This window comes from Heptranchias perlo, chromosome 17, assembly GCF_035084215.1.
Source record: "Heptranchias perlo isolate sHepPer1 chromosome 17, sHepPer1.hap1, whole genome shotgun sequence".
Lineage (NCBI taxonomy): Eukaryota > Metazoa > Chordata > Chondrichthyes > Hexanchiformes > Hexanchidae > Heptranchias > Heptranchias perlo.
In genome coordinates this window covers 10232946-10259258 of record NC_090341.1, presented here as the reverse complement: position 1 = coordinate 10259258, position 26313 = coordinate 10232946, and the positions used below count along the sequence as shown (strand labels likewise).

Sequence of the window (26313 nt, the reverse complement as noted above, 5' to 3'; positions counted from 1 at the left end):
CAATGACGTGGCAGTCTGCAACCCATTCTTCAATAAGGCTATCTCTCTGATCAATTAGGTTCGGTGCTCAGTGTTTAATATAGTATCTGTGTCCTAAGTGGCACATGCAATTCAAAACAAAGGCAATTGTTACCCTTATGAATAGAATAGTGGGTACCAATTTCAGAACTGCACCAGTAAATTCATAAGCATCTTGAATCAATAATGTAGGGGAAGTACTTATTTTGCTGGCAACAAACAAGGCACCAGTGACTTAACCATTTACAACAGGAACTCCCTTCTATTTTTAAATTTGCCCCTTTCAGTTAACTCTATCATTGTCGTGTTCTTTCTATACATGACAACAAAAAAAACAGAGTTGTGTATAAGTAGGAATTGTACCAAATATTTTTTTAACCTTCTTAGATTCTTTTGGTAGTTTTTTTTTAAAAATTGTGTCAATCTGCTGTAAATAATTTAGTTCATTTTTTTAAGCTTTCCACAAATAAATCAGTAGAAAACAAACAACTGTCAGGTGAGCAATGCACACTACTATTAGCACGTTTGCGGAATAGAAACTTGGGGAGGAAGAGCATTTTCTTTTTTTGTTTAGTTTCATTTTTTATGAACAAGTGCAACTTCCTTTTTTTCATGTATATTTCTATCCTGCCATTAAGGCATTCACTCATGCTGATTATCAGTTTCACTCATGTGTCAGTTGCTCTCTAGTACTTCACCCAAATAAATATTGAAACACTATTTGACCGTAGGGTGTCAACACACCCGAGTCTGATCATGACCACATCTGATGTACGTATACACACCCCACACCACACACTGTCAGAAGCTGGAACCCTGGCTAATCTTCTCGCTGAGGTACAAGACCAACTGTAGCACCTCTATCCCCACTCCATATGTGATCAGCTAATTCAACACAGACTGAGAATGGAACCTCAGACTTTCTAATCTGTATAGCTCTGTTACGCACAGCCTTTATCAACTCAGCTATTAGGGGAGCCAAAATATTTGTTACTTTACAAATATTTACTGAATTCATTAATTTTATTCATTTAGCTGAACTCATTAAAATTATTTTGGTTTAAATTTAAAATTAAAAGTCTCCTAAACATCTCCTAACCTGCCAGCATTGTTTTGCCAATTAGCTGTCCTGCAGCTCGATTCTAATTTTACAGTTTGGTTATTTGCTGGCATCCACTTATCCTGTCACGTTAGTGGTAGAATGTGCTGGCGTCAAAGGCATCCTTGCGTGTTGCAATAAACCCATTGTACGTTCCTCCTGTAACTTGTATTTTCTTTGTACGTCAAAACTATAGATCTCCTTCTGCAGTTCTCCCTTTCTGTTACAATCTTTAAAACCGAGCTCGGTTTCACCTAACCGCAATAACTTGATTTATCGCCTCTTCTCTCCTACCATTTTTCAACCTTAGTGCTCTCTTGCAGTTTCAGTCAAAGCGGCTGACGTAGATTTTAAAGTAAATAAAAAGGATCAATTCCAATGCATGATCTAAAATATATACTAACAACAATTACACATTGCCGTTGTTTATAAAAGAGTGGGGAAAATATCAAGTTACGTCAAAACTACAGCACCAAAACAGGCCATTCGGCACAACTGGTCCATGCCTGGCGTTTATGCTCCACACGGGCCTCCTCCCTCTCTACTTCATCTAACCCTATCCGGATACCCTACTATTCCTTTCTCCCTCATGTGCTTATCTAACATCCCCTTAAATTACTCTATGCTATTTGCCTCAACTACTCCTCGTGGTAGTGCGTTCCACATTCTTACCACTCTTTGGGTAAAGAAGTTTCTCCTGAATTCTGTCCTGGATTTATTAGCGACTATTTTATATTTATGACCTCTAGCTTTGGACTCGCCCACAAGTGGAAACATTTTCTCTACGTCTACCCTATCAAACCTGTTCATTATCTTAAAGACCTCTATCAGGTCACCCCTCTGCCTTCTCTTTTATGGAGAAAATAGCCCCAGCCTGTTCAGCCTTTCCAGATAAGGATATCCTCTCAGTTCTGGTATCACCCTTGTAAATCTTTTTTTGCACCCTCTCCAATGCCTCTATATCCTTTCTATAATATGGAGACCAGAACTGTGCACAATACTCCAAGTCTTGTACATTTGTGCAAATATGTGGACTATTGCATACAGAACAACGAATTGTGATTACATGCACTGGTTACAAAACAGTACTCTGTAGGTTCAAAGGACAGGATAAATTACAGGACAGAAGTGATCCAGGAGCGCAGTGGAGCATTTGGATGAGCACTTGAAATGTCATAGCATACAAGGCTACGGACCAAATGCTGGAATATGGGATTAGATTAGACAGGGCTTGATGGCCGGCGCGGACACAATGGGCCGACGGGCCTCTATCCGTGCTGTATAACTCTATGACTCTATGTATACTATACCCACTTTTTAATTTTAGAGACAGGAGAATGCCCACTTTTTTGCAGCATGCAATCGAGGGTATATTGAGTACTTTTAATTTTTGGAGGTTAAGGTATAATTAGTGGAACTTTCAACTTTAGAGGCGTAAAATGGGTGATATCAGATTGGTTGCCCGTTACACACTCCACCCGATTTTCCTTTTACATTGACTTCATTGGAAAGGAAAATCAGGAGAGATGTATAACAGGTGGCTGAATCGTTATTGCCCGTTTTACACTACCACCACAGACAAAATTACCCCCACTATGTTTAATCCTCATTCACACCTTATCCTCATTATGTACACTATGTATGTGCACAGAAATACATCAGATCCTGGCTGCAAAGCAGAAGACCGCAAATGACACAAGACAAAGGCATCGTAGGCAGCCATCCTCTGAAGATTGTAGGGGTCTGTGGCAATTGCTATAATGAAGAGTTATTTTTATACTATACTAGAAATAAACATTGACACAATCATATGACATTCCTTTGCTATTTTAACAACCATTTTAAAATAAGTGGGATAAACCCCTGTGTGGACCGAGGACAATCATAATATCGCCAACAGAAATTTCTAGGCTCAAAAAGATAAAAATTTTATATCCAGTTAAAATAGTGACTAGAAAAAAATCATCTGCAGTGCAGGCAAACATTCCACTAAAAGTGTCACCAGATCCAGTGAGCTCATCCCTGCCTATAACAAACTAGGGGCCGCCCTAAAACTCCAACCTGCCACCCTCTGGTTGAGAAAAGAAAAGTAAAAGCTATGGAAAATGTTTTTATACCATGGGAGACAGTGTTATACAATCGGATCCCTGTTAAATGTGAGATCAGCTCATCCCTTATAGTTGGGTATTCTTTCTTTCCCTACTCAAAGTGGCCTGATCTATCTCTACCTCTGGGTTCTATTTAGTACTTCACACATTAAAGATAAGACATAATTACAAAAATCAGAATATTAGGAATTCTGAATATTTTTCTGTGATTTTTTTTTTGTTGTGTGTGTGTGTGTGTATATATATATATATATATATATATATATATACATATATATATTCTTCCAGTTTCCCTGAACTATATACCCTACTCTGACCAAAAGGATGGAGTGGGGTTGATAGAAGGTATCCTGAGAGTTACCCAGAGGTTAATCTCTCTCATTTTTTCCCCCTCCCTGTGCCCATCTTTTTACCCCCGCCACTTTGTCCCTCCTAACAAATGGGAACTTCCTTTATGGGAAATCATGTGTGCAGGTTAGTGTCTTTTCACACCATCATATAGTACACTGGAGCTCCAGTATGCTGCACTGGCATAAGGAGCTAAAGATTGTTCCTATTAAAATGTGTGTTTCGCTTATCTGTCCTCTGTATGGCACTAGGGACATTTGCCACCCTATGAATTGAACTCCTTTGTGAGCAAATCCAAACTTCACTGGAATCTCCTATATAAATGACTTTTGATAAATCACTGTACTTCCGACAGTGTTAGCCTAGTGATTTGTTGATTAACTGTTGAGTCTTTAGACAGGGAGCTCGTAGAATCATAACATCATACAGCACAGGAGGTCATCATTCTGCCCATCGGCTCCAATTTGGCCCACTCTCCTGCTCTTTCCCCATAGCCCTGCAAATTTTTCCTTTTCAAGTATTTATCCAATTCCTTTTTTAAAGTTACTATTGAATCTGGTTCCACCCCTCTTTCAGGCAGTGCATTTCATATTACCGTAACTCGTGTTTTTAAAAAAAAAAAATTCCTCCTCATCTCCCCTCTGGTTCTTTTGCCAATTAATTTAAATCTGTGTCCTCTGGTTACTGACCCTCCTGCCAGTGGAAACAGTTTCTTATTTACTCTATCAAAACCCTTCATAATTTTGCACACCTGTTATATTTCCCCTTAATCTTCTCTAAGGAGAACAATCCCAGCTTCTCCAGTCTCTCCACATAACTGAAGTCCCTCATCCCTGATATCATTCTAGTAACCCTCCTCTGCACCCTCTCCAAGGCTTTGACATCTTTCCTAAAGTGTGGTGCTCAGAATTGGAAACAATACTCCAGCTAACGCCTAATCAGTGATTTATAAAGGTTTGGCGTAACTGCCTTGCTTTTGTACCCTATGCCGCTGTTTATAAAGCCAAGGATCCCGTATACTTCTTTAACAGCCTTATCAACTTGTCCTGCCACTTTCAAAGACTTGTGTATATGAACCCCCAGGTCTCTCGCTTCCTACACCCCCTTTAAAGTTGACTGCTGGTTTTCTTACTGCAACATTTTGCATATTTTTGTGGAAGATATGCGAATAGTTGTTAGTACCATTTAAGGCTGAAGGAGAGGTGCAAGAGTTACAACTAAGATACAGTTCCTGCAATGAAATCCTGTTCAATGCATCATTTGCTATGGCATGCTGTGCCTGTTTCAGGATTGTGCTATATACTGGATCAGGAAACATTCAGGTGGAAGCAATTTACTATATTATAATTGTGTCCTTGGGTCAGTTATGCTTTTGTCATGCACTGAGGGAAGAAGATACCTCTCTATTGCAATATAGTTATGTACTAATTTCATGTTTTGCCATTCCAGGTAAAGACTGAGATCAGTGTCCAAAGTAAGCACCAGACAATGCAAGGTATTGCATTTCCAATCCAGGAAAGTGCTATTACGGCCCTTCTACTACTTAAAGAGAGGAAGATAAATTACATCCAGCTGGTATGTAATTCTCTTTTCATGGCTTCCGTTTATTCAATGTAAATTGAATTAATTTCAGAATTGTACGGCCATGTCTTGCATGTAACAAAATAGGTGGGTTGTGCAGATGTCCTATCGAACACTACAAGATTAGTGTTTAGTGTGATGCTTTTTAGTGGTCCAACTTAATTATAGATGTAACACAGCTGTTGTTGCTTGTGCTTATTAACTTTGTCCAATTGAAGGCATCATAGATACAATTATATTTGAGGAGCAGGGCAATAAAATAAATGGTCTTCAGTTTCTGGTAACCTGCTTGGATGAGAGGAAAAGGGCTGTGGTTGCCATTAAAATGAATTGGAAAAAGGGAAATGGAAATCTCAAGCTGTTATCCCACTTAGGTCCCCCTCTATTTTCAAACAATATTAGGCCAGTTGAAATACTATTCATGCTTGTGCTGGAGTGGACCAGGCTATACCAATAGTACTTTCTTTTCTATGACGTGCTTAGCCAGCATTCTTCTTCAACTGGACGTGCTGCAAATAGCTCATACTAATATTTCGTTGTTTGTTCCTGGGACTTCTGAAAGAATCATATTTTTAGTTGAATATGCAGTCACATTACATGATTTAAATCTCATTACCCAGTATAATAAAGAACTGCCTTTTCATTTGAAAACTGCAACACAGTTATTGATATTTGACTTTTGCTTTGTCGAGTGACATGACCATATAGCTCACGAGTAGCAATGGTTTATTCACATCATTCTTAGACTCACTTATGGCAATAAATTTATTAACACAGTGCTTCTTGGTGTCTTCCTATAATGTATATAGTCATAACTTCTCATACTTAAAGAGGAGATGGTTCAGGTACAGTCTAGGTATATTCCCACGAGGGAACAACCAAAGCCAGAGCAGAAAAGAGGGCCATTGACAGATGTCAGGTTGATAATACAAGTGAGAACCAGGCTTGAATATAGAAAGTACCGAGGAGAATTTGCAATTCTCCAGTTCTCTGGCACCAACCCTATATCTAAGGAGGATTGGAAGATTATGGCCAGCACCTCTGCAATTTCCACCCTTACTTCCCTCAGCAACCTAGGATGCATCCCATCCGGACCGGGTAACTTATCAACTTTAAATACAGCCAGCTTTTCTAGTACCTCCTCTTTATCAATTTTTAGCCCATCCAGTATCTCAAGTACCTCCTCTTTTACCATGACTTGGGCAGCATCTTCCTTGGTAAATATGTAATCCAACATTTTTTTTAGTTGTTATACAGATGGTTCACTGGTAAGGTGGAAAATAAAATGTTTCAGTGTTACTGGTGGCCTGTTAACTTCTCACATTGAACAGAATGGGGCAAACGGAAAGTTTGGGGCCTGTGAAGGGGTGTTATGGAAAAAGGAAATAAGAGGGGCAAAAAGAGAGTATGAGAATAGACTGGCAGCTAACATAAAAGGGAATCCAAAAGTCTTCTATCGACATGTAAATAGTAAACGGGTAGTAAGAGAAGGGTGGGGTCGATTAGGAACCAAAAAGGAGATCTACGCATGGAGGCAGAGGACATGGCTGAGGTACTAACTGAGTACTTTGCATCTGTCTTTACCAAGGAAGAAGATGCTGCCCAAGTCATGGTAAAAGAGGAGGTACTTGAGATACTGGATGGGCTAAAAATTGATAAAGAGGAGGTACTAGAAAAGCTGGCTGTACTTAAAGTTGATAAGTTACCCGGTCCGGATGGGATGCATTCCAGGTTGCTAAGGGAAGTAAGGGTGGAAATTGCAAGAGGTGCTGGCCATACTCTCCCAATCCTCCTTAGATATGGGGGTGGTGCCAGAGGACTGGAGAATTGCAAATGTTACGCCCTCCTTCAAAAAAGGGTGTAAGGATAAACCCGGCAACTACAGGCCAGTCAGATTAACCTCGGTGGTGGGGAAGCTTTTAGAAATGATAATCCGGGATAAAATGAATAGTCACTTGCACAAGTGTGGATTAATAAAGGAAAGGCAGCAGGCAAATCGTGTTTAACTAACTTGATTTGAGGTTTTTTTTGATGAGTTAACAGAGAGGGTTGACGAGCGCAATGCGGTTGATGTGGTGTATATGGACTTTCAAAACGCATTTGATAAAGTGCCACGTAACAGGCTTGTCAGCAAAATTGAAGCCCATGGAATAAAAGGGGCAGTGGCAGCATGGATACGAAATTGGCTAAGTGACAGGAAACAGAGAGTAGTGGTGAATGGTTGTTTTTCAGACTGGAGGAAGATGTACAGCGGTGTTCCCCATGGGTCGGTACCAAGACCACTGCTTTTCTTGATATATTAATGACTTGGACTTTGATGTACTGGGCACAATTTCAAAATTTGCAGATGACACAAAACTTGGAAGTGTAGTAAACAGTGAGGAGGATAGCAATAGACTTCAAGAGGATATAGACAGGCTGGAGGAATGGATGGACACGTGGCAGATGAAATTTAACGCAGAGAAGTGCAAAGTGATACATTTTGGCATGAAGAATGAGGAGAGGCAATATGAACTAAATGATAAAATTCTAAAGGGGATGCAGGAACAGAGAGGTATATGGGGGTATATGTGCACAAATCTTTGAAGGTGGCAGGACAGGTTGAGAAAGCAGTTTAAAAAAGCATATGGGATCCTGGGCTTTATACGTAGAGGCATAGAGTGCAAAAGCAAGGAAGTCATGTTGAACCTTTATAAAACACTCATTCGGCCACAACTGGAATATTGTGTCCAATTCTGGGTACCGCATTTTAGGAAATATGTGACGGTCTTAGAAAGGGTGCAGAAAAGATTTACTAGAATGGTTCCAGGGATGAGGGACTTCAGTTATGTGCATAGACTGGAGAAGCTGGGGTTGTTATGCTTAGAGCAGAGAAGGTTAAGAGGAGATTTGATAGAAGTGTTCAAAATCATGAAGGGTTTAGATGAAGTAAATAAAGAGAAACTGTTCCATTGGCAGAAGGGTCAGGAACCAGAAGACACAGATTTAAGGTGATTGGCAAAAGAACCAAAGGCGACATGAAGAAAAACTTTATTATACAGCGAGTAGTTATGATCTGGAATGCGCTGCCTGAAAGGGTGGTGGAAGCAGATTCATTTGTGGCTTTCAAAAAGGAATTGGATAAATACTTGAAGGGAAAAAATTTGCAGGACTATGGGGGAATGGGGCTAACTGGATTGCTCTTACAAAGAGCCGGCACAGGCTCGATGGGCCGAATGGCCTGCTTCTGTGCTGTAACCATTCTATGATTCTATAATTTTTTTTTCCATTCCCCAAAAAAGGTGTTTAAAAGCAGAGTTGCATGTCAGTGGGCTTGGCTGTATTATTCAAAGTGGTAGCGGTGCATAGCAGTGTTCTTAAGTATTAATTTAATCCTTTATAACCTTTTTTAAAAAATTACATTTGTGAAGCACATTATCATCTCTTTCAAAATCATCTGAAAGGCTTTGTACACATTGCATTACTTAGAAGTGCGAGATTGCAGAAGAACTACCTGCTTTTCTTAAAATAATGCCTTGAGATCTTAAGTGTCTACCTGACTTACCTCGGTTTGATGTCTTATCCAACAGATGGTACCTCCAATAATGCAGCTTTCCCCCAATCCTGCCCTGAATTGTAATCCTACATTATATGTTCAACTGCTGAATTGGCATTTGAAATAGGAACATTCTGATTCTATCAATTGAGCTAAGCTGACACTGAGGGTTTTGAGCTATGTTGAAGGTCATTGGTGAGTGCCAGCATTACAACTAGCACACCATATAATGTTAAGCCCATGAAGAGTTAGTAAGTCCCCTCTGTATCAGAGTTACAGTTTGTGGCATTATAATGTACACAAGATATTAGAATTCAATAAAAGAGGAAAAGCTGCAAATGCTGGAAATCCAAAATAAAAACTGAAAATGCAGAAAATACATAGCAGGTCAGTCAGCATCTGTAAAGAGAAAGGACATAACCTGTCTATTCTCTTTACAGATACAGACATACCTGCTGTGTATTTCCAGCATTTTCTGTTTTTATGTTACAATTCAGGTTTGTGCTTAGTATTCATCCCACCATTGGCGGCTGTGCCTTCAACTGTCTAGGCCCTAAGCTCTGGAATTCCTTCCTTAAACCTCTCCGCCTCTCTCTCCTCCTTTAAGACGCTCCTTAAAACCTACCTCTTTGACCAAGCTTTTGGTCACCTGTCCTAATATCTCCTCATGTGGCTCAGTGTCAAATTGTTTGATAACGCTCCTGTGAAGCGCTTTAGAACGTTTTACTACATTAAAGGCGCTATATAAATGCAAGTTGTTGGTGTTGGATTGATGGTTGAAGGAAACAGAAATAAAGGATGCGGGATCAGAGCAAACACATAGGATTAGGACTACTATTCACATGAAGGATGAACATCAACGCGGACAGGTTGGACCAGATGACCTGTTTCCATGTTGTAATATCTGTACTTTTTTTTAAAAAGTTACCATTAAGCAAAGAAAACAAAAGTAACTCTTCTTAGATAATTTTCATTGAGACATCACATGCAACCACAGAACCAACAAAATTCCACATTGATAGTAAAGCTAAAGAGTTCAGGATGTTTTGATAAAAGAGCAAACAACAAAGCTTATTTTGTGTGCTGATGGCTGTATTTTGTAAAAGATATTCTGCTATAAATGATATGTTTTCAAACATTTTGGATTTGGCCAAACTGAGTGCTTACTTTTTTATATTTCTTCCTCTTTCCCCCCCTCCCCCACCACCTTCAGAAACTGGATATAGAAAAGGAAACCATAAACTTGGTGCATACAGATGTCACTGAGATCCTTGACTTGCCAAGGAGAATCCCAAATAATGCCGCTCGCTATCATTTCTTCCTCTACAAGCACTCGCATGAGGGTGACTACTTAGAGTCCATTGGTAAGCTCAAAAGTGCATAACTGAAATAATCCCCTTTGGGTTTTGCTTGTTTTTATTTACTTGCTTTCTTCCCTCCTCTCGTTAGGGCATGGACCCTCTAGTAGCTCACCCAAAGTGCCCATTCTTTATACATAAACCAAGACAGTGAGTGTTGGTAGGCAATTCAACCATGGGATGGGGGCACCACTACCAAGCCTGTCCACGCCTAGCTCCACCTGCACTTGCTGTTTAGCTGGTATTCCAGTTGTTAACCTGGCTGATTTTCCCTCTCTAGCTCATGGGTGCTGAGGTCAATTGTAGCATCCCAACCCTTACCCATTTGATATCGGCTAACTCAGCACAGACGTTTCTGGTCTGTATGGCTCAGAAGGACACCAGAAAGTGCAGTCAACAGCTCAGCCATTAGGGAATCTTGCTTTTTTAAAAAACTTTAATTGCAATTTTCTGGGTTCCCCCCCCCCCCCCCCCCCAAATTCATGCTGTACTTACTCAATAGGTTAAAATTGTTCAGCACCCCTTCCAGGCCAATTTTTAACTCGATGGCATGGCATAACTTTAATTTTATAGACAGTGGTGTATGTGTGTGAAATATATATGTGTTTGTGTATATATATTTATGAATATGTATAAAAAAGTGAATAGTAATGAATTATTGTGATCAAAGGGTTCAAATGTGCCCATAATACTGCAAATCCAATCTTCAGGCTTATGAAGTTAGTTGAAACATTCAGTGAAATTACAGTCTATTACTCACTGCCAACCAACTGTAATTGTGTATTTAAATGCTATGTTTTTTCATTGGAACATGTAGCTTTCTTTAATTTTCCACCTCCAGTGTCCATTTTACTGATGCACACTCACTGTTACAAATAGCCTCAACTGTGCCTTATCCTGACAGTTGGCAGTCATTTTTCACAAATGAAAATACTGTAAAGGGTTGTATAAAGTTGTACAAAATAACAGATGTTCAGTGGGTGAATTACAGGTGGGAAGAAATGGAACACAGTTATTTCTAAATGTGGTGAATTTATTACTTTTCTTTCCACAGTGTTTATCTACTCCATGCCCGGGTACACATGTGGTATTAAAGATCGCATGCTGTACTCCAGCTGTAAGGGCCCTCTGCTGGATGTGGCAGAACAACAACTACAACTGAAAGTCGTCAAAAAGGTAGTCACCTATGTGTGTCTTTCCAGCAGGACTCGATGAAGTGTGGAAACCCTGGCTGATCATCCTGCTTCCCTGGCTGCAGGGTGCTGAGGCCATGTGCAGCTCCCACTGCTGCCCCGGTTGAGATCAGTTACAGGCAGCCAGAGATGAATTCGGAAGGATTATTCTACCATGGTTTTTTTTAAAAATCCAACAGTTATCATGACATATAATTTGCCAACAGGCTGTTATCGCAGAACTGATAGGGTCACATACTGCTTTATATAATCGGTCTTTCGACCATTTGGATACAATTTTCACTGGGACTGTTTTTATCCTATGCGTGGGCACTGAAGGGTGTCTGTGGAAGTGTTCACAGGCTGGTGGCTCAAAAAAAAATGGTCAGTGTAAAAATCAGTACCTTCATGTACCATTTTATGTAAGATAACCGTAGTGCATTATAAAACAGTAATCTATTGACGGGTACACATCATAAACCAGAATAGTAAAGCTACTAACACTAGCGGTTAGTGATGATCTGAATCCTCAGATTGATTGCATCCTTCCACTTGGCTGTCTCTCATTATAATACATACAAATGAAGTTCATTTGGTGCTTTTATTCTGATTCATCAGGATTACTTAGCTTCCATGACAAAGTTATCCGATTTGAACGCGACACATTTCCAAGCATTTATGGTTATTACATTTTATAAAGATAAATAGAGATATCTTGCAAGAGGAAATAATGGCGGAGAAAGCTAAATGAACTGATATTCTTTGGCTTGAAAAACCTTACCGTGTTACTATGATGCCATGTGTTTTGAACTACAGTGATAATTATTTAATTGCCTTTTCCAGGCAAATAACATGCCTTATATATATTATATATAGAGAATATTTAATTCCTTGATGTGATTGCAAGGCATTAATCTAATCGGCAAGTTCAAATGATGTTATAAACTGCAAAAGGAAGTGAGTTTTGTTTTCAGTCTTCTCCCCTCTTGTCTTGAAGACAGTGACTCACACTGAGATGTGGCTCCACAGCTGCGGGCAACCCTTCAGTACCTCTTCAACAACAACTTGTATTTATATAGCATCTTTAATGTAGAAAAATGTCCCAAAGTGCTTCACAGGGGCACAAGGAAAGAAACAAACACCTTGCCAAAGAAGGATCGATTAGAAGGGGTGACCAAAAGCTTGATCAAAGGGGTGGGCTTTAGGACGGTCTTAAAAGAGAAAAGGAAAGTAGAAAGACAGAGGGGTTTAAGGAGGTAATTCTAGAGCGTGGGACGTTGGCTGCTGAATGCAGGCTCACTAATGGTAGGGCAAAGAGAGAGGGATGCTTAATTGGTCAGAGTTGGAGGAATGCGCACTTCAGAGGGGGGTTTTAAGGTTTGAGGCGATTACTGAAATAAGAAGGGGCAAGGCCATAGAAGGATTTAAACACTAAGATAAAAATTTGAAGTTTGAGACGTTGAGGGACTGGGAGCCACTGTAGGTCAGCAAGGACAGGGGGTGTTCGAGCATTACTTGCTGCAGAATAGGATACGGGCAGCAGAGTTTTGGATGAACTGAAGTTTACAGAGGGTGGATAATGGGCTTGCCAGAAGACCATTGGTGTTACTGAGTCTGAAGGTGACAAAGGCTACATGGTTCACTGTTAGGTGGGCTTAGGCAGGGGTCGAGACAGGTGATGTTACAGAGGTGGAAGTAAGTGGTCTTTATGATGGAGAGGAAATGGGGATGAAAACTTAACTCAGGCTTGAACAGGATGCCAAGATTGTAAAAAGTCTTAGGCTGCAATAGACAGTGGCCAGGGAAGGAGTTGGAGTCGGTGGCATGGATACAGAGTTTGTGGCGGGGGCTTCGGTCATCCCAATATTTCCCCAGAGGAAATTACAGCTCATCCAAGACTGAACATAGGATAAGCAGTCTGATAGCACAGAGGCAGTGGAGGGATTGAGGAAGTGGTGGAGAGGGAGAGCTGGGTGTCGTAAGTGTGCATGTGGAAGCTGATGATGATGTCACCAAGGGGCATCATGTAGATGAGGAAGAGGAGGGAGCCAAGGTTGAAACCTTGGGGGACTCCCGAAGTAACGGTGCAAGGTAGGAAGAGAAAGTTTGCTAGAGATGGTCTGGTTCCAATCGAATAGGTAAGAGAAAAAACAAATGAGGACAATCCCATCGAGCTGGACAACGGACAAGAGGTGTTGGAGGAGGATGGTGTGATCGACCATGTTTAAGGCTGAAGAAAGGTTGAGGAGAAATAATGTGCCACATTCACAGAAAATGCCGTTCATGACTTTGGTTAGAACTATTTTAGTGCTGTGGGAAGGGCAGAAACCTGATTAGAGGGTTTCAAACAGGGAGTTGCAGGAGGGATGAGCATGGACGTGAGAGGCAACAACACAATGGAGCAGCAGTTAGCGAGGACAAAGGGGTAGAAGGTGAGTTTTTTGAGGAGAGGGGTGATGATGGTGGTTTTAAAAAGGAGGGGGAACAGTGCCTGAGGAGAGGGAATCATTTACTTTGTCAGCCAGCACGGAGCTAGGAAGGGAAATTGGGCGGTCAGGAGTTGAGTGGGAATGGGAATGAAGGAGCAGAAGATCGGTCTTGGGAATGAATGAGCTTGGCGAGAGCATGGGGGGAGGTGAGAGGAGAAACTAGAGCGAGACCTCACCCAAGTGACCATTCTCCAGTGTGAATCTACACAAAGTAGGGGAAGTCACAACCAAACCCAATTCCACAGACATGCACTTCCTGGCAAGGATCATTTGATAGTAATCAGGAGCAGGAACTTTGGCTGATTTTATCCCCCCCCCCCCACCCTCCTCCCCACTTTGATGGCATTAAAGCCTGTGGTAGACCTTTCACCACTCACCCAGCTAAGATCAACCAATGGCCAAGTGAATGCATTGCATTGTGTGGTGGTGGTCTATACAGACCAAGGATTAAACCCGGGACCTTCCTGTACCACACCACACAATGCATTTACTTAGCAATTAGGGAAGCACTCATGGATTTTAATCTTATTGGAACCCAAAATTAGTTTACTACTTTGAAACCACTCTTGAGTTTTCAACATATATGCTTTTAACATTTTATGTGGGGCATTGTATGCACTTTGCCCCAGGTTCACGAATCATCTGGTTTGGAAATCAGTGAAAAAGACAGCTTTGAAATTGTTCTTTTTCAGATCGAGATAGATAATGGTGACGAGCTAACAGCAGACTTCCTTTATGAAGAAGTCCACCCTAAACAGCACGCCTTCAAACAAGCTTTTGCAAAGCCCAAGGGACCCGCGGGAAAGCGTGGGATGAAGCGGATTATCAAAGGAGCTGGCGATGCAGAAAACGGAGAGGACGTTTAAAACAAAAACAGTCAGGATTAAGGGACTTTGAACTTTCTACTCTTTAACACTGAATTTAAAATTTACATTAGAATATCAAGTTACATCAGTTGAACCTCATATTTTTTGCCTTTTTCTCCCAAAATACAATAAGCACCTTTTTGAGTTTTAACTTTAATTGTTTTGCGACAGCTTGGGGTAAATTTTAACCCCACGAACGGGTGGTTTGGGGGCGGGAGGGAAGGTAAAAATAGTTTTAGAAAAAAATAAATCCCAACCCCAGCTTGTCTCCAACCCAACCATTTCCGGTTTTATCAGAGGAGGGTTGAGGGGCAGGCGACCAACTCGCTCTCAGGACACGGGCCTCCATTTTAACAGGTTTTTTATTTTTAACTCCTGGAGGCCGGGATTCCTGGGCCTTCTGCTTCACGTCATGTAAGAGGAGGCGAGAAGGCCAGGAGGAGCAGGAGTGCTTCCTCCAGGCCCAACAAGTCTACCTGCCATGATCTATTTCTCTCTCTCTCTCTCTCTCTCTCTTTTTTTTCTCTCTCTCTCTCTCTCTCTCTCTCTCAAACACACACATGATCAGCCTCCCCCCACAGTCTCCGACCACCCCCCGTGATCTCCACACCTCCACGATCTCTGCCCCTGATGACACCCCCCAATGACCAACCCATTATGACCCCCGACCCTCTCGATGACTGACCCCTCCCTGATGACCGACCTCCGCCAATGACTCCCGATGACTCCTCCGATAACAGACGACCCCACCCCGCCATCTAATACATACCTGCTGGCATCCACTCCCTGGCTGTTCTCCCATCCGACTGACACCAGCCTGTCAATCTGGCTGGCCTGTCGTGCGGGAAACCTACAAAAAAAAAGACGTCCTTACGTCAAAATCGTATGGACGCCTGGAAAACCCGTACTTCTGGATTTCCCGTCAGGAATTTCCCCTGCCCTCTGTCCGGCTCCCCGTTAAAATTTACCCCCTTGTCACAATTTTTGGGAGAGTTTTTGATTTGTACACGGACCGTCATATCGTCATCCTACGCAACACAAAATAATTGGCACCGTTTCACGGCAGCTGTGAATTTATCGTCTGGTTTACGTGGCAACTACACAAACCAGTCTAATATCCCATTTACACTTGGGATCAGGTTCAGTTGGGAACCGTATGGATCCCACTGAATCCACTACCGAATGCACTACAGTTATCCCTAACCCAAGGAATGCCGCATACTCTCTATCAGACTCCCACATAGGGGGGACTTTAGTGTGGTGCTTTTCAACGTTTGACCAAAAGCATCAAAGCATAATCTTTAATTTGAGTGACAATAAATGGGGGAAAAAAATGCAACTATTTTCTTAGAAGCACTACATGCTATCCACTTTCAGATGTACTGTCTTAAAAATTGTATTACCTGTTATTAGAGATGGTAATCAGATTTGAGAACTTCAAAAATATGGGTCCTGAAAATTCATAGTCTAATTTTAAAAGGCCGGTGTGCGCATCAGCAATAGACCACCAGGGACCCAAATGCACACTGCCATAGCGCTGCCAGGGGCTGATACTTAACCCCTGTACCAAACTGACACAGAGAGCTGAATCCATAAACTCCAGAGATGCTGGCGCATACTCACCACAGGGAATTAAGCTCATACTCTTCCAGGGGATTGTGAGGGAGTTGGAATACATAACCATGACCAGTTTCCATGGGAAATGGACACATACAACATCACTGGGAAAAAAAAGTTGCATTAAAACACCTGCTTGTGGAGTTGCTCCCAACTCCATATTACTTGTCACCCTTTGAGGTACACGTGAAGTTTTAGTTACAGTGGAAAATGACTTCCTGTTTTGTTTTCAAAGGGACAGGTGCCCGATGTAGGCCAGTTTGGCTCGTCATCCATATTTACCTATTGTATATAACAAGAGTTCTGTACACAAAGGGAACAGGAATTTGGATCGCAATGTTCATCTGAATCTGATTCAAACCCATTTCCTGATTCTGAATTTGTATTTTTTTTTTGTTGGAGGAGTGTAAGTTTTTACTCAAAGCTCATGTTGTCGTAAGTTAATTCACACAATGCACTTTGCTTCGGTGTAGTTGTAAATAGGGAATATATCTGAATTTACAGCTGTAGTGTCTGTGGGACTAGATCCATAGCACTAGAACTAATTGATTCAAGTAGATCCAGAGGTGGATTTAGGTACCGATCAATGAAAAGGTGTGTGTACATCAGAGAGGCTTTACTGTGCACCTTTCACTGGCATTTCTTTTTAATGTAGAGTTTTGATAATTTCTAAAAGATAATAAATGAATTTTAACTCATGTAAATCACATCAGCTTTTAAATTTGTAATATCCATTAGTTTCTCTAGGCAGAATATCTACTTAGCTGTGAGCAGACAGAGCAAGTCCCTAGTGTTTCTCACTGTTTAAGTTTGCATTTAATTGTCCGCTGGTATACAGTCAGTCACATCATTGATGAGAATCTCACAGTGATCACCAACCCCTTCGCAGAGTGGAATTATATTGGCATAAAAGAATGTTTAATTCTTTGGGGATTCGCCACTTGAATGAAATATTCTGTGAGGTCCTGTATCGTTTTGTGTCATCTCGGAAACACAGAATGGTGGAGGTTTAAAAAAAAAATCCTAAGATGTATTATATTTAGAATAAAACAGGAGAACTGACGAGTCCTCCAGCCAGTAATCCATACCTACACTTGCAATATCCTTTTCAGTTATTGAGAAACAAAGCCATGGCCCAATGGAAAGTCTCTTTTACATTGGATGGCTTGATCCAAAGAAGTGCACGGGAGTTCTCCCTGGCTAAAATTTATCCCTGAAACAACACCACCAAAACAAATAAACTGTGAGCACTTTGGGATAAATGTAAGGAATCTTACAACACCAGGTTATAGTCCAACAAATTTATTTTAAAATCACAAGCTTTCGGAGATTATCCCCTTCGTCAGGTGAATGAGTGAAAGGTTCTCAAATCGCATATCTTATATTAGGCTGGGACACCATCACACCAATCAAAAGGTGTCGTTGGTGTTCAGACAGATTAGCCACGGAGAACAGTACGTCCCAGTACACTGAATATACATTGTGTCAAATTACACGGACAGAGAGAAAGAGACCCAAATGGCAGAGAGAGAGAGAGAATATTAAAAACAGATAACTTTTTTTTCCCCTTGCTGGTGGGGTTACGTGTAACGACTGCAGACACTGCGACAATGGATGAACGGACACCGCGCAACAATCGCCAGACAGGAGGGTTCCCTCCCAGTTGGGGAACACTTTAGCAGTCAAGGACATTCAGCCACCGATCTTCGGGTAAGCGTTCTCCAAGGCGGCCTTCGAGACACACGACAACGCAAAATCGTCGAGCAGAAATTGATAGCCAAGTTCCGCACCCATGAGGACGGCCTCAACCGGGATCTTGGGTTCATGTCACGCTACAGGTAACCCCACCAGCAAGTGGGAAAAAAAAGTTATCTTTTTAATATTCTCTCTCTCTGCCATTTGGGTCTCTTTCTCTCTGTCTGTGTAATTTGACACAATGTATATTCAGTGTACTGGGACGTACTGTTCTCCGTGGCTAATCTGTCTGAACACCAACGACACCTTTTGATTGGTGTGATGGTGTCCCAGCCTAATATAAGATATGCGATTTGAGAACCTTTCACTCATTCACCTGACGAAGGGGATAATCTCCGAAAGCTTGTGATTTTAAAATAAATTTGTTGGACTATAACCTGGTGTTGTAAGATTCCTTACATTTGTCCACCCCAGTCCATCACCGGCATCTCCACATCATGGCCACTTTGGGTTAGCCTGATGATGTGAAAGGTGCAATGTAAATATAAGCTGTTTCTTTACAACACAAGCGTATGGTGAGATACGAGGGCCAAGGAAAGATTATCTTCAGCACGGCATAGCTCAGCTCACTTAAAAGTTAATGTGAACATCTCCATTTAGATCCCAAACATTTTTAATGTGATTAAAAGGCATCACATTAGAAATGTGATTAAAAATGCCTTTTAATCACATTAAAACCACTGTGTGTGTTACCATTCATTGCTACTTTATCATTTGGAGCCATTTATAGCTCTAGCCACAGAATTTGTGTTCCCTTACTTTATTCACTACATCCTGATCAATTGGATTTAAGCCCCTGCCCCAAACAGATGGCTTTATTCTGCTTTCTCTTCTTTGTTGCCATATGCCTGAGACATATGTAATTCAGTTTGTAGCACATCCAAACGCTAATCTTGTTGTCAACAATGAGACCATGAATGTGCCACAAAGCTGCATCCTTTCCTAGAGACTGAGGGTTGCAAAGGCAGTAATGCATTTTGGTTGCTGTTGCAATGCACTGTTTTGCAGAGTGGCAAGACATGCGTTTCCTCTACACAATTCCCCATGCAGTGAGCTCCCACCCCCATTGTGGACATGCTATGATAGGTTGAAGAAGGGATGAAGTCACCCTCCAGGCTGCACTTGGATAGGAACATAGGAACAGAAGCAGGCCATTCAGCCCCTCGAGTCTGTTCCGCCATTCAATGAGATCATGGCTGATCTGTATCCTAACTCCATTTACCCGCCTTGGCACCCTATCCCTTAATACCCTTGGCTAGCAAAAATCTAGCAATCTCAGATTGCTACATTTGATCATGAATATAATGGAGCCCATTTATTATCACGCTTACTAATGGTAAACCCATTTATTCTAGAATTTACATCCCAAGCCTTCTCTCCATTTATATATAACATATCAACTTGTTTTCTCTGTTCAAATTCTTGGGGACAATTAAACGAAATAATTCAATGACTTAATTGCTAAAATTTTGGCAGCATTAGTATGTGTAAAAATCTATTGACACAATAAATCTCTTCTGCATGATGGGGGACTGGTGTAGAAAGGTTTTGCATTCAGTCTAGATCAATCAGCCATTTAATTGTGGTTAATTCATTTACTACATTTGGTGACCTCTACATCACCTTTACAGTGCTACCTGTCTGAATTGACTGACATCTCAACTGACTACTATCCATTCATTCCCTAGGTGCGTTCAGTTTATTTAATTTCTCATTACACTTAAAGATTCCATTGGTACACTTTTCTTATTGTACTAATCCTCTTACTATTGTACAATATATCCAGGATATTGAATCACTGCAAAACAAAGCCATATATTTTTTTAAAATTGGGCAATCACTTTCTATCAACTGATGGTTCAACGTCAAACTCATCTTAAAAGACTCCTGTCACGTGATGCAAGGCCACTTGGCAAAACTCAGCCATCATATTAGTGGCAGCAAACAAAACAGCAGATTCCAGCAGAAAAAAAACTTGAAAATGGTAAAAGCCTAAGACTTTTATCTTATTAAAAATAAGCGTCTGGAATTTCCACAGGGGTTTTCTCTATCTCCCACCATAACTTTGGTGGAAGGTCGGCAGAAACCCTGGAGAAATGTCATTAACCATGCCATTTCTGGCATATTATGCCAATAGGGCTGAGGACTCTGCGGAAACTCTACCCTAAGATGTTTAAAGTTCTTGTGTATTCTGGCAAATTTGGTTTGATATTTGTGGGTTTTGCTGATTTAATTGGTTATTCTTCCACACTATATCACGGTATTAAAGAACACAACATCACATTGCCCAATGTAAATGAAAGAAAGGCCAGACAATTTGAATATGTGTATATTATATATCATGCTTTTCATCAATAGGAGATCATAGTTAATATAAAGATTTTAGGAAACCTAAATGCAAATTAACTGATTCCTCAACATGGCCTGAGGATGAGCTACATTTTCAATTATCTCAATCAAACAGTTAAGATGGTCCAGCTTATTTCATGACCCAGGATATTTTCAATGCCACTTTATGGTCAACTCACCAGGAAGCATGCTCACTTTATATACATATATATAATACTCACACATACAAACACAAAACTGGTGAAACTCACTGTCCAGAGAAATCCAGAAAGTCTTTCAGTCAAGACATTACAATTTAACCTCCAGATCTCTTTGTAAGGAAGCCCCAACTGGGCTGCTTCTCACTTGTCCTTTCAAACAGAACCTGTTTGATATTTTTCCAGACACTTCAAACCATAAACAGCTTTTGTGTATTGTAACCTGCTGCAGTTTACAGTAACTTCATTTGCTTTTTAGTTGTTTCTGCTTTCTTAACCTGGTGGGAAAATCACCTTCATCTGAAAGCAGCAGGCACACAATAATCTTGTTTCATAAACACTAACACTGCTTTCTGCCTGTGGCCTCTTGTACAACGTGTTTGAGTTGCTGTTATAAGTAATTTTGTCACAATGCTGAAAGGAGCTCAAAGTGTCAGTGAATGGATTGTTTTGTGATGTTACTCTGGCCTGCCTCTGTTAAAGATTTTCTATAGTTCAGTTACACCAGTCAGCTTTCAAGGAAAAGTTACCTCTGGCCTTGCTATAAGAACCATGAGGTCATACTCTTCCCCCTCGTTGAGTGATTTACATTGACAAGAATTGCACAAATTCATGCCTTGTACAATAAATGTTTCTACAAGTTTTTAGATCTTCTGCTGTCTTCAATCAAAGCAAATCAGTACTTGTGGGTTATTTCCAACGGTAAGTTATGTTTGAGTGATTTACATCTGGCATCACCACTGAAAAATTCCAGACACAACACCTTATTTACTCCATTTATTCCTTGCTGGGGTACCATTTCTTGGATGCCAATTAACCTCCAGAACCTTGCTCAAGTTGCCATTCTTAATATGTGAGCCTAGACAGTTCAGTGTTGGCAGGTTATTCAACTCTGTGGTCATCTGTGATCCAATCCTCACCTGATGCCCACACTTAGGTGCATCCACTAGGGGTCACTAGACAGCAATAAGAGGAAGGAACCAAGATGGTTTACCCAACCCTAGTCTAAGGATGCTAATGCCAATTGTAGTACCCCTAGTGTTCCCAGCTGAGATTAGCTAACTCAGTCCAGATCAGGAATTGAAGCTAGGATCTTTGCTGATCTCTCTCTCTATTTTTGTGTTACTGTGTTAATACAGTCACCTCTACTCTAATCAAAGGGTACATGTAGTCATTTTATCAAAACGTCAGATTCAATTGATTATCTGACATTCCACTTGTCATTATAGCCATATTGAACACCAACAGTGGTAGTGGTACCTTTAGCAACATGCTGTTACATTTTTTCATTTTAACTTTAATATTTGTCCATTAACCTGTTGTAATTTTAGTACCCTTATCAGGAGTGTATGTTTAACAAATCTATTGCTTTGTAAAATTACTGTATTATGCAGTACCATGTTTAGCTTAGATTTGTAAAATTGTAAAACACTACTATCGCTCAACAGGGTTCATAAAGTCTGATAATGGTAGCTATCATCTGTTAGTTACATACTTAAAAGGGCATCCACTCTCAGCTGGTGTTAAATTGGGTTATGATAAATGGGACCAAGTCTTCCAACTAAGTATCTCAAGATGGCAGTGTATATCTGGCAGCCAGATGGGTGAAGGGGCTGTGGGAAATTCTATTAAATTGGGGCAGGGAGAAAATTATAAAACAGGTGGCTGTGGGATACATGTATTAAAGGGTCCAGCTAGTGGTTCAGTTAGGTTTCTTAGCAGGAAATCTTTCCAAATCTCAAAACGTGCTGGAGACTGCACAACCAAGCAGAAGAACCCACATTAGCAAAGCATCGGAAGAGTTAAATTCAATCAAACAGTTACTAATTTGTGACTTCCCAGATCTACTGAGATCACTTTGAACCCTGGCTGTCACTACCCTGTTCTTTCTCCCCCATGTTGACATTTCATTAACTTTAACCTCATTGAGGCATTCAGCATTCGAGGTTATACACATAAAAGAATCGTTAAAAATCAGGGGGGAAACTGAAAATTTACTCAATGCTTAACTCTTTGATTTCTCTGGCTATGTCAATTTGAAATTTCTCTATTACTTTATATAACGGCACACTTAGGATTTCACAATTTCTCCTGACTCCCCAAAGCCTTTCCACCATCTATAAGGCAGGAGTCAGGAGTGTGATGGAATACTCTCCACTTGCCTGGATGAGTGCAGCTCCAACAACACTCAAGAAACTCGACACCATCCAGGACAAAGCAGGCCGCTTGATTGGCACCCCATCCACCACCCTAAACATTCACTCCCTTCAGCGGTGCACTGTAGCTGCAGTGTGTACCATCCACAGAATGCACTGCAGCAACTCTCCAAGGCTTCTTCGAACCTCTCAAACCCCCAATCTCTACCACCTAGAAGGACAAGGGCAGCAGGTACGTGGGAACAACATCACCTGCATGCTCCCCCTCCAAGTCACACACCATCCCGACTTGGAAATATATCGCCATTCCTTCATCGTCGCTGGGTCAAAATCCTGGAACTCCCTACCTAACAACACTGTGGGAGAACCTTCACCACACGGACTGCAGCGGTTCAAGAAGGCAGCTCACCACCACCTTCTCAAGGGCAATTAGGGATGGACAATAAATGCTGCCCTTGCCAGCGACGCCCACATCCCATGAATGAATTAAAAAAAAGTGGCAGCTGTGGCTCAGTGGTAGCACTCTTGCCTCTTAGAAGGTTGTGGGTTCAAGTCCCATTCCAGAGCCTTGAGCCCATAATCTAGACTGACACTCCACTGCAGTACTGAGGGAGTCCTGCACTGTTGGAGGTGTCGTCTTTTGGATGAGACGTCAAACCAAGGCGTTGTCTGCCCTCTCAGATGCACATGTAAGATCCCACGGCACCTTCTCGAAGATGAGCAGTGGAGTTCTCCCGATGTCCTGACTAATATTTATTCCTCAATCAAAATCACTAAAAACAGATTATCTGGTCATTATCACATTGCTGTTTGTGGGACCTTGCTGTGTGCAAATTGGCTGCTGCATTTCCCACATTACAATAGTGCCTACACTTCAAAGTTACTTCATTGGCTGTAAAGCACCTTGGGATGTCCTGAGGTTGTGAAAGGTGCTATATGAATGCAAGGTTTTCTTTTTTCAAGTAGTTAACAAAATTAACTTTTATGGAAACTAGGTTGCAATTTGGACTTCAAGAATGTGGAACATTTTGTTTAGTCCCTTTGCTAATGTTATTTCTCCACCTCTTTCCTTTTTGGTTCTCCACTATTTTCCAGACTATTCTCTAGTTATGAGGACAGGCAGACAGTCTGCTCCACAGTATCCACTATTGCTAATCCTGGGCCATTCCCCATGAGATTGTAAATATTCCCTTTATTCCTAAAGAAAAGCACCACATCTCCTCTGTACACCTGCTTTTTGGCTTTTGCAGGTCTTTTTTTCCTTTTTATTTGAAATTGGGGACACTCAGCACATAGGAATATGTTACGCTTTAGTAATTACACGCTTGACTGTAAATATCCCAGATGTGATTGAAAGCATCTGCAGTATAAATGGACTCTTGGGTAGGTTGAGGCAGTTGCCTTGATCCTGACCCCTAACACCAATCTGACTAAAGAAAACATTTACCAAAACAAAGAATTGAAAAGTCAGCGAGTGGTGTTGCAATCTGCAATGCCACAGGATCAGAGAACGAAGGAGAGATCGTGCTCATGTTTCACCACAAAGTGGTTTCCCATCTCCGTTGTGCCACTGTTGGGAGACAACAGCAACAACTTGCATTTATATAGCGCCTTTAACATAGTAAAACGTCCCAAGACGCTTATAGTGAGCACAGGGCAGAGGAACACAAACAAAATTGCAGCTTGAGTCATCTAATGGTGAAGTATCGTCACAGGCAAAAGAAAAATAAAATAGCCCGAAATGGAAATTTTCAGAAAGCTCCCCTGATGGCTGAGTCGGTGTCTATGCTACCCAGTGTGGTACTGAGCCATAGAGAACAGGGAGGTGCCAGGTTCGATTCCCATTCTGTGCTAAAATAGCTAAATTCCCAACCAGAGCAGCAGTCGGGATGTTACGGTCGGCCTCAGCATCCCTGGGGGTAGAGAGGGGAAAATGAGGCAAGATTCCTGCTCTTCATCATCGTCCTGCTGATATGCGTGCACACCGGGTGAGGATAGGATCGGACTTGACTGTGATTACCCCACCACAAAGCCTGCCTATGCTCACACTATCCAGGCTCATTCATAAAGAATGGCCACTTGGGCAAGGTATAAGGCAAGTGGCCGGCTCCTGTGCAGCCATACCACAGCATGAGTCAGCTCATTCAGTACTGGAAGGGAAGAAAATAAATTCAAAAAGGGGTAGAAAATAGGCCCTAATCTTTCAGGGACATCCACCTGCTTTTGTGCTACTTATTAAAATGGCTGCTCAAAGCATGCACTGCTGAAATATAGAAATCAATTTAGCAGTAGTGTGTTGCACACTTGCCGACTGTCAGCTTTTTAAGCTGGCATCAGCATTTTATCCTGCTCATTGGCATTTTTCACTGGGTTTGGGGGTTGTTAGCCAATCAGATAAACGGAAGATTAGGATTGAAGGAACTAATCTTATCAGCTGTTTAAATAGGTTAGTGTTCCGTTAAATAGTGGAATGTCATATGACTGTGTTAAGTATTTGCATTATTCCCAATGTGTTTTAAAGTTTTCAAAAGCATACAATTTGAAATGTACAGCAGGTTGGTCAATATCTAAAAGAGGAAAAGAGTGGTGAATATTTGGGTGTAACAGTTTAGCAGAATTTAGTTCTAAGAATTTGTATTGGGTGGTGGAAGCAGATTCAATAGTAAATTTCAAAAGGGAATTGGATAAATACTTGAAGGGGAGAAAATTGCAGGGCCTTGGGGAAAGAGCGGGGAGTGGGACTAATTGGATAGCTCTGTGCTGCAAGAGTCTCTGACTCACCCATATCTTGAAGCTACTTTAAAACCAAAACTTGATGTGATAGTGAGCCAGTTTAATCATGTGACTGTCAGTTGACATTATTACGTATTTATATTGTTAAAAGGTTTCAGTTCACAAATTAACATGACGTAGAATCAAAGAATCATAGAATGATACAGCACAGAAGATGGCCATTTGGCCCATCGTGCCTGTGCCGGCTCTTTGGTAGAGCTTAGTCACATTCCCCTGCTCTTTCCCCAAAACCCTGCAAATTTTTCCCTTCAAGTGTTTATCGAGTTCCCTTTTGAAAGTTATTATTGAATCTGCTTCCACCATCCTTTCAGGCCGTGCATTCCAAATCACAACTCACTGCATAAAAAATGTTTTCCTCATGTATCCTATGGTTCTTTTGCCAATCATCTTAAACCTGTGTTGTCTAGTTACTGAACATTCTGTCACTGAAAACACTTCATCCTTATTTACTGTATCAAAACTGTTCATGTTTTTAAACATCTCTATCAAATTTCCTCTTAACTTTCTCTGCTCCAAGGAGAACCACCCCAGTTTCTCCAGACTCTCCACATAACTGAAGTCCCTCATCCCTGGTACCATTCTAGTAAATCTCTTCTGCACCCTCTCTAAAGCCTTGACATCCTTCCTAAAGCGTGGTGCCCAGAATTGAACACGGTACTCCAACTGAGGCCAATTAGTGTTTTATAAAGGTTTAGCATAACTTCCTTACTTTTGTACTCTATGCCTCTATTAATAAAGCCCAGGATTAATAACCAGAGGACACAGATTTAAGCTATATTTCGCACCACTTAAAACATCCACGTTTAAAATGGGCAGACGCTTATATCGGCCAAAAAGCAATAATCATTATCCATTTGTATTAATATCAATTT

At 41.1% G+C, this 26313-nt stretch overlaps 1 protein-coding gene across 2 annotated transcripts in view; it reads left to right on the top strand.

Annotated features, from left to right (window-relative positions):
- twf2 (twinfilin-2) overlaps window positions 1–16895 on the top strand; it is a 95053-nt gene extending 78158 nt beyond the window's left edge. For both annotated transcript variants that reach the window (XM_067998470.1, XM_067998469.1), the window contains 4 exons: window positions 5023–5148; window positions 9903–10053; window positions 11102–11223; window positions 14401–16895. In XM_067998470.1, coding sequence (XP_067854571.1) covers window positions 5023–5148; window positions 9903–10053; window positions 11102–11223; window positions 14401–14574 — 573 coding nt within the window. In that variant the 3' untranslated portion in view covers window positions 14575–16895. The remainder of the gene's footprint in view (window positions 1–5022; window positions 5149–9902; window positions 10054–11101; window positions 11224–14400) is intronic.
- Window positions 16896–26313: the final 9418 nt, after the last annotated feature.